The following is an 8,495-nucleotide window of genomic DNA, read 5'->3' as shown; positions in this document are numbered from 1 at the left end:
GAATTGGTAATTGATCAAAGAAATTGGCTTTTATCAGCATATTCTCTGTACCCAACAACTACACAGAATCAAGTTGTATTGGTTCAGGAGTGGAGGGGCTTCTTCTGGCTATTAAAACAAGTTAAAAGGAACTACAGAGATGATTTGCAACAGAAGTAGGCCATTAACAAAGTTTCTAGTAATCTGTAAACAAGTACTACCAATATTTTTTTTGTGAGGGCGACTTTGTTTACGGTCAAGAGCACACTTTACCTCTCCCTCAAACCAATTCTATCTCAACAGAGTTCCAATTTGGTTCTGTTCCACAGATTGCTTTCCTCTTTCGATCTATAGGCTGAACAGCAGATCGTTGGTCCGATCGACCATTCTCGTAAATTAATGATGCATCTTTTCAAGAAAAACATCTGGGAGTTATATGATATCTCTGAGAGTTAAGATTTTATCTGGTACAGCAAATAAAAGTTCACACCATTGGAAAGGCGCCAAAAGTGTTGCATTTCTGCAGTGATCTAGCAGGATCCATGTTGAAACAATTAGGTTCTCATTTTGAGGATGACATGTGTGCTCTTCTTACGGTAGAGCAGAGAGATCATCATGTTGGCATATCAATAAAGATTTTGAATCTGTTAAAATCAGATCTGAACTTACTTCTCTAGAAACTGCCAATGTAAAAAGAATGTATCCTTGTATGAGAAGATTTCCCCATTTTTTTCTTTCTATTCTTCACTTTTTTATTTTAGAAATCTTGACAAATTTCGAAAAACTTCAAAGTCTTCAGAATTTGTTTGAAATTACAAAATTTATTCACCTTTTCAGAAAAAAATTGAATTTCAAATTTGTTCACACTTTTAAAAAAATGTTTGGGAATTAAAAAATTATCCTGTGAACGAGTTTTGAAAAATATTCGGTGAAAAAATTCAAGAATTTAAAACCCCTACAATATTTTGTCTGAGCGATACAGACGCGCTAGATTAGTCCATGGACTGGCTAGATTAGCAAAGTTCTTTGATTCTGGTGTTTGGATGAATGAAGCTCCTGTTTCGATCACCCATCTTCTTATAAACACGCAACACTTATTATAAATGAATAAAGAGGAGGTTTTTTAGTTTAAAAACGCACAGATTTTTTTGAGGTGTAAAAAAACACAGGTTAACCTTTTTTATTTTGAGTGCTTAACACAGTTTGTTTTAGGCAAGAGTGCTTAAGACAGGTTAACCTTTTTTTAGACAAGCTTAAGACAGGTTAACCGAAGAAGCCGAATTCATCCCGGCCCAGACGTTCTGTGCAAAGCCAGCCCGGCCCAATTAGAGACGCCTTGACGACTAGAACTAAGGTCACCCCGACTCGGCCGCCGCCACGACTCCACCCCCATCCCTGACCCCGCCGGCCGACGGGCAATCCTCGCGACCTCCACGCCCCCTGCTCGGCGCCCGCCATCCGCATGTCGATGGCGCCGAGTCCGCCGGCGCTGGTCGACGACGCCATGCGCGAGGTCTTCACGCGCCTGCCGGCGGACGACCCCAGGAGCCTCGTCCGCGCCGCCGCCGTCTGCAGGAGCTGGCGCGGCATCCTCTCCGACCCCGGCTTCGCCCGCGGCTACCGCGCGTTCCACGGGGCGGCGCCCATGCTGGGCTTCCTCCACAACGCGTACCGCAACGGCAACCGCTTCGTCCCCACCTCGACCTTCCGGCGGCGGGCGTCCCAGGACCGCCCAGACTGCCAGGTCCTCGACTCCCGGCACGGCCTCGTCCTCCTCTACGCCGCCGCGTACCTAGTCCCCTTTGATGTCTGCGACCTCGTCGCCAACAAGTGGTGGGAGATCGAGGCCGTCCCCAAGTGCCGCGACACCATGCACTGGCAGGACATCTACGATGGCGTACTGCACTGCAATGCCACGGTGCTCTGCGCCAGAGACCGGTGCGACCACCTCGACTGCCATGGCGGCGGCCCTTTCCTCGTGGCCTTGGTGGGCTCCGCGGAGGAAGGAGGCATCGCCCTCGCCACCGCCTACTCGTCGGAGACTCGTGAGTGGAGCGACAAGATCTCCGTTCGGAGCCCGGGCTTGCAGATCGACGACGGAGGGCACACCTCTGTGGTGGGAAACAAGGTCTACGTCCCCAGCTACGAGTGTGACAGTGTCGTGGAGTACAACATTCGTGAGCAACGACTGTCTGTGATCAATGTGCCAGAGAGCCTGGATGAGGCGCACCTTGACCTCATAGGCGCGGAGGACGGCATGCTGCTGTTCGCGTCCGTGCTCAAGCCCAGACTCTATCTATGGTCCATGGAGGCTGGTCCTAGGGGAGCTGCGGGATGGGCGCGACGCAGGGTCGTCGAGGTCGAGCTCGAGCCGTTGCTCCCTCCCCGTGCCCTCTTGGACATGTCGGACTCGGACGTGTGGGCGGTTGGTTTCGCGGAAGGGGTTAGCGTCATCTTCCTCGAAACACCGGCTGGCTTAATTCAGGCCGAGCAAACAAGGTGGGTGAATGGAGCATTGAGAAGGTCATGCCCTACACCAGCTTCTGCACTCGAGGTACAAACTAGCCTCATACTGTTTTTTTCAAACACATTCGTCAAGTTATGGACTCTAAACACGCCATCGGTCATATCATCTGATCAAGCCTTTGTCTGTTACGGTGCAGCATTCCGTCGGGTGCTGGCCTCTGACGAAGCCTCACGCGCGCTTGTCGGTGGCGGTACGACGGCGTGACCAAGTGGCGTCGAGATGATGGATCTGTCTACTTTTTTCCTCCCAGGAAGACTTTGAAGATGAGCTCCGGTGGGTGTCTTCTGCTGCCGGCTGTGTTGGGCAGTTTGGTTATCTCTCTGGTGTTGCCTGAACTCAAGTTAGTTTTGCTTAGTTGTTGTGCGTAGTTTGAGTGTGTGTGTGACCCAGCAGAGCAGGACATCTATGGTTCTACCTTGCAAGTTGACACAGACTTGGTTTCAATAGCATTATTATTAATGTAATTTTGTTTTGGGATTCAGCATTTCAATAATAAGGATGCAATGCAATTCATGTATGTATCCTCGGTTTCTATCATTTCTAGTAGCACCAAACACATAAACTGAAGTGCTCCTCGCCGACAATCAAATTCTGAATACATAAATTTACAGAGCCCCATCTTCCATTGTAAATGTACATGCAACTTTGAAGACTGGTAGTAGCAAGAAACTGATAATAATACATGAAAGCAGCGTAACCAGTGACAACAACACATCAACACCACAACATTGCATTGCACCAGAAGCCAGAAGGATGCTCTTCCAGATTACAGACTTGGTTCCAGGCTCTGGTGCCTCAAACTCACTAGCAGTGTGGATCCCTTATTCTTCATCAAAGGTGCAGCAGAGTTGTCGTGTTTCTTTGCGACATTGTATCCCTGTTCCATGTACATACCATACATGGCAATTAAACACCATTATTGCAAGATCTCCGTAAACCGTCTGTCGCAGCTGCGCAGATAGTAGTATCAAATATACCATACCTTTTTGTACCAAGCCAGTAAGAAAAATCAAATGATGATCGGAGCCCCACTCTTGTTCCGGAAGGAAATCACAGCCAACACCAACTAGCTGGCTGAGGTACCCATAACCCAAACTAAGTAACTTGTGAGAACAAACATTAGTAATTGTACCTGGTGAAGCTCCCGAATGGCCAAGATCTTCCAGTACTTCGGCAGTGGTCTTCGTTCCTTAATATTAGGCAAGCAGCATTTTCACAACCCACGCAGTTACTTTTCTAGCAAAATCAAAAGAAGCCCAATCAGTCCATCTGATAGAAAGAGCATATCAACACTGACTTTCGTACAAGATGATAACCCAATGCACTCACTTATAGTATTGGCTAAAAATCATTCTAAGAAAAAAGTGAGGATATTATAAAAGGGAAAATTGGAAAGCAAAGAAGATGTAATGCCAAAGAGGAAGTACACAAATATGTGGATACGATGTATTGTCTCACACTCACATTCTTAATCACCGTTCATCTTAGAAACTATTCATCTTTGTTATCGGATGGTAGAATCGCATCATAAATAGTGAGAAATGGAGTCTTTGCTGTCTCTCATAATGCTACTAAAACAAGAGAATAATTGAACCAATTTTTAAATGATGACATTTATCACAAAGGCAGACGGGTGTAATTAGCAAAGGAAACTTGCATCAAATTCAGTTCTAGTGCGCTGTTTCACTAGGCAACTGTAACCTCATGACATACATTACAGAGAAGGAAACTACAAGACCATGAGGAGAGTTGTTTAACTACAAAAGAGAAGAAGTTACAGGCATGCCTGACGCATTTATGTGCAGAACTGCAGACGGAGTTAGAAATTATCATGTTTAAGCGTTGACGGATGAAACTAAGGGACTGAATTTAGCAGCTAGGATACTAGTTAAATTGGCTAAAAGTTTGTAGGCTTGTAGTCTGCAAAGAATGTTGCTGAAGAAGATTCTGAAGATCGTGATGGCACCCTTTACATTCAAGACCGGGCCAAACTGCCAACTGGTGATATTATAGTATAGCAGCAAACGTCAGACAGCAAAATTTAACCTCTGATGCGTGTAAACAGAAGAGAAAGGTGGTGATATTTCAGATGAGGAAGAATGCTTAGTAAATGCTTAACTTCTTGCGATTAAAATAAGAGCAGTTTCAACAAAGCATTAATACTTGATCAAGAAAATTGGATTTTATCAGCATATTCTCTGTACTAACAACTACAGAATCCAGTTGTGTTGGTCCAGATAGGGCATATGGTCCAACGTCAGAAGTGGAGGTGCTTATTCTGGCTATTAAAACAAGTTAAAAGGAACTACAGAGAAAATTTGCAGCAAAAGTAAGTCATTAACAAAGTTTCTATTTATCTGTGAACAAGTACTACCAACGTATTTTTGTGAGGGCAACTTAGTTTATGGCCAAGAACACACTTTACCTCTCCCTCAAACCAATTCTATCTCAACTGAGTTTCGATTTGAGTCTGTTCCAGATTGCTCTGCTTTTCCGATTCATAGACTGAAGGGCAGATCGTCGGTCCAAGTGACCATTCTCGTAAATTCATGATGCATCTTTTGAAGAACATCTGGGAGTTATAACTTTGCACCATTGGAAAGGCACCGCGAGGTGTTGTATTTCTGCAGTGATCTAGCAGGATTCATGTCAAAACAATCAGATTCTCATTTTGAGGATGACATGTGTGCTCTTCTTACAGTACAGCAGATAGATCATCATGGTGGCATATCAATAAAGATTCTGAATCAGTTGAAAGAAATTCTGGACTTGCTACTCTAGAAACTGTCAATGTAAAAAGAATGTATCCTTGTACAAGAGTGACCCATAGTATGTCGAGAGGTAGTCCCATCTGATCTTACGACCAGAGCTAGTGCCCTGTACCACTGATTCAAGCAATCTTGAGTGTTACACCTTCTGAGAGACTCTAATCTTGCTATCTCAATATTTGAAACTCCTTCTTTCACTAGAATTGGTTTTAATGCCTTGAAAGTTACATCGTTTGGTGGTGTGCTCGATGCCAACATCTTCTGAAATATTTTCACAGCCTCCTCCATTTTCCCACCAGATACGTACATCTGAATCACAGAATTATAACTTAATGCTTGAGTTAGAAGCCCTAAAGCTTGCATTTCCTTGGAGATCCTGTGAGCTTCATAGTAGCGAGCAACTTTCTTGTACAAGCACACCATCATCGCATATGAAAATTCATTTGCGCTTCCCGTAATCTTCAAATTCTCAAAAAGCTCACGTGCTTCGTTCACCATACAATGGTCACTGTAGAGGCCAATCATGCAGTTGGATGCATAAAGGTTGGTGTCAGTATCTAATGATTTCAGAAGCTTGTATGTTTTTTGAGCCTCTGCCAGATACCCTGCTCTTGTGTAGAGTTTGATCAAAGAATTATAGATCGAAGCACTCTCACATAAACCAGCCTTTGTCACTAAACCAAAATATGCTGCAGCTTGCTGGACATTTCCAACTTCAGCATATGTATCAATTAAGATAGAGTAAACATATGCATCCGCGTGGACCCCCAAAGTGACCATTTCTCTAAATAGGCATTCAACCATGTGCAAATTCCCATTCTTAGTAAAGCTGCTAATCACCACAGAATATGGAACACAGTCAATCGGCATAGCTGCTTGCATCTTTCTCAAGTAGTAGAGTGCTTTCTCTGGCAGTTTAGCAGTTGACAGGAGCTGAATGAGAGAACTGTAAGTCAAGTAATCAGGTAGCACGCCGTACCTCTCCATGCCAGCAGCTATCTCACAGGCCTCATCAAGCTTCTCTGCTAACCCATATGCTTTGATCATAACATTGCACACAGAAACGCTAAGCTTCTTCCTCTCCAGGCAACACACAAAGGCCTTTTCCGCGAGGTTTATGTACCCTTTCTTCCCAAATGCATCAATATTTGCAGAAAAGCACTCGGACTCCATCTGATTACAGAACCTCTCAAACCAACACCACGACTGCTCAAGCATCCCAGCATTTACATACATCCTGGTTAGAGCTGACTGCGTGTATTCATCGATCACCAGGCCACTCTCGTCCATTTCTTTAACAAGGGCTTCTGCTTTACTGACCATTCCCCTGGTACAGTACCCATACAATAGCGTGCGGCAGCTCACAACATCCGGCACCAAATTTTCGGCTTTCATCTTACAGAAGTAGTGCTCCGCGACATCAATTTCATTGCTTTCTCTGTACAGTGAGATGAGTGTATTGTAAGTCCTGGTGTCAGGAGGGCACTGAAACTCCTCCATCATCCTCACCAAAGAAGCCACCTGCTCCATCCTATGGTGTTTACCCCAGACATGAATCAGTGTGTTGAATGTAATAATGCTCGGCGCAACACCTTCCCTCAACATTTGGTTGAACATGTCTGACGCTTTCTCAAGCTGCCCAGACTTTCCATAAGTATCAATCAAGGTGTTGTAAGTGTACAAGCTATAGCAGAGATGTCCATCCGACCCTGTATCTGATTCAGAAGACCATCTTTGAAAGAAAATCTCTGCCTTGTCATACTCTCCAGCCTTCTTATGCGCATGAAGGACAGTGCTCATGGTGACCTCGTCAGGCACCAAGCCGCGCTTGCACATGTCCCCGAGCCACAGCAACGCCGCCGTCTCCCTGCCCCCTTTGCAGTACACATCGATCAGCGTACCGTACGTCGCGTTATCCGGCGCCACGCCGCAGGAATGCATCTGGCGCCACAGGCCCGCGACGAGGTCCCATCTCCTCGCGCGCCCGACCGCGCAGAGCACGACATTGTAGTGGATGACATTGACCTCGTGCCCCCTCTGCCCGCGGAACCAGTCTAAGATCTCGACCGCCCGCCGCCAGTCCTTCTGCTCCTTGAGGATGATGGTCCTCTCCCGGCTGCTCAGCGTGTCCCTCCACGGCCACAGCGCCTCCCCGACGTCCTGGACGCGCTCCAGCGCGTACAGCATCGCCGGGATGGACCCGCCGTAGCCGGCCAACCTGCCCCTACCCTTCCCCATTTGCGCGGCAGCACTCTGCCCGGTGGTGCCGGCGACGGTGGGTGGAACCACCACCGCATTGGGGCAAGCCTCGGCGGTTCTCGCCGGAGCCGCTGAGACCGCGTTGCTCTGGAGCGCGAGGCCTTTGTCCCTGCGGCTGGCGCCGGGCACCGAGGCCGCGAGGCTCGACTGCGGATTCAGCGGCGGCGGCGGCGCGGGAGCACGGTGGAGGAACCGGTCGCACGGGCTCAGCATCGCGCCCTGCAAAACAGCCGGGCGTGAGTTCCGCCGGTATTTGGGTCCAGAAATGGGAACAAAGCGGCGAGCTCATACCTCGAAAATCAATGGCCGGGGACTGCGGGCCGGGCGGGGGAGGCAGCGGGAGCGCGACGAGGGAAAGGGGGAAACGGCGGCGGCGGCGGCGGCGCGGGTGTTTCAGGCGTCGGCGGTGGGCGGTGGGCGGCGCCGAGGTGCGGCACGGCAGGCGGTGGCGGGCTAGAGGAGAGATTTTGGGGCGGCTTTGGGTTGGGTCAGCAGCAGGAGGAAGGAGATGAGTTTGGGGGGATGTGGATGTGGATGTCAAAATCACTATCTCTCACTCTACCTGACCGGAAGTTTGCTCTGATATTTCACCCTAAAATTTCGAAAGTTGCTTTCAAATTTTTGAAAACTCGTCACAAATTTTGTGAGAGGTGGTCTCGTTTCAGAATCTTTATCCTAATCTTTTGACAGTTTACTCTGTTTTTTTTAGAAAAATATGACAAAGACTCTAAAAAAACATGACAAACTTCATTAAAAGAGTGTCATGGGTTGGGTTGTGAAAGCGGGAGAGTGAGTGGGGCGGTCTTACATCATCACTTGTCACAGATCTTTATTTATTTAAGAATATTAGGCTACCACTTTTCTTGACCATTTTATTAAAAAAAGGTTTTATTATTTATGTCACTAGTTGTGTCCCACTACTCAATATTTTTATTAAAAGTTATAATTGATAAAAAAATCAT

At 46.9% G+C, this 8,495-nt stretch overlaps 1 protein-coding gene and 1 pseudogene across 4 annotated transcripts; one reads left to right on the top strand and one right to left on the bottom strand.

The window, feature by feature from the left end:
• The first annotated feature begins 1,466 nt into the window (after positions 1-1,466).
• On the top strand, positions 1,467-2,983 carry LOC119297831 (annotated as a pseudogene).
• Positions 2,984-3,064: 81 nt separating this feature from the next.
• LOC119302730 (pentatricopeptide repeat-containing protein At3g23020-like) lies at positions 3,065-8,068 on the bottom strand. Of its 4 annotated transcripts, none has more exons than XM_037579777.1 (4): positions 7,825-8,068; positions 4,932-7,752; positions 3,489-3,742; positions 3,065-3,383 (listed from the first exon to the last, which is right to left on the bottom strand). In XM_037579777.1, exon 2 carries the CDS (start codon positions 7,744-7,746, stop codon positions 5,284-5,286), a length of 2,463 nt encoding a protein of 820 aa, XP_037435674.1. In that variant the 5' UTR covers positions 7,747-7,752; positions 7,825-8,068; the 3' UTR covers positions 3,065-3,383; positions 3,489-3,742; positions 4,932-5,283. The 4 variants fall into 4 exon arrangements, with proteins under 4 accessions (XP_037435674.1, XP_037435673.1, XP_037435675.1 ...); XM_037579776.1 differs by having other exon boundaries at positions 3,065-3,456; positions 3,639-3,742; XM_037579778.1 differs by having other exon boundaries at positions 3,639-3,742.
• Between the last annotated feature and the right edge of the window lie 427 nt (positions 8,069-8,495).

This window comes from Triticum dicoccoides, chromosome 5A, assembly GCF_002162155.2.
Source record: "Triticum dicoccoides isolate Atlit2015 ecotype Zavitan chromosome 5A, WEW_v2.0, whole genome shotgun sequence".
Taxonomy (NCBI): Eukaryota; Viridiplantae; Streptophyta; class Magnoliopsida; order Poales; family Poaceae; genus Triticum; species Triticum dicoccoides.
Note: the sequence above shows the minus strand (reverse complement) of the source record. Positions and strands in the feature narration are given on the sequence as shown.

Excerpts from the sequence above, each read along its gene's own strand:
- LOC119302730 (XM_037579777.1), bottom strand. The coding sequence starts at position 7,746 with ATGCTGAGCCCGTGCGACCGGTTCCTCCACCGTGCTCCCGCGCCGCCG.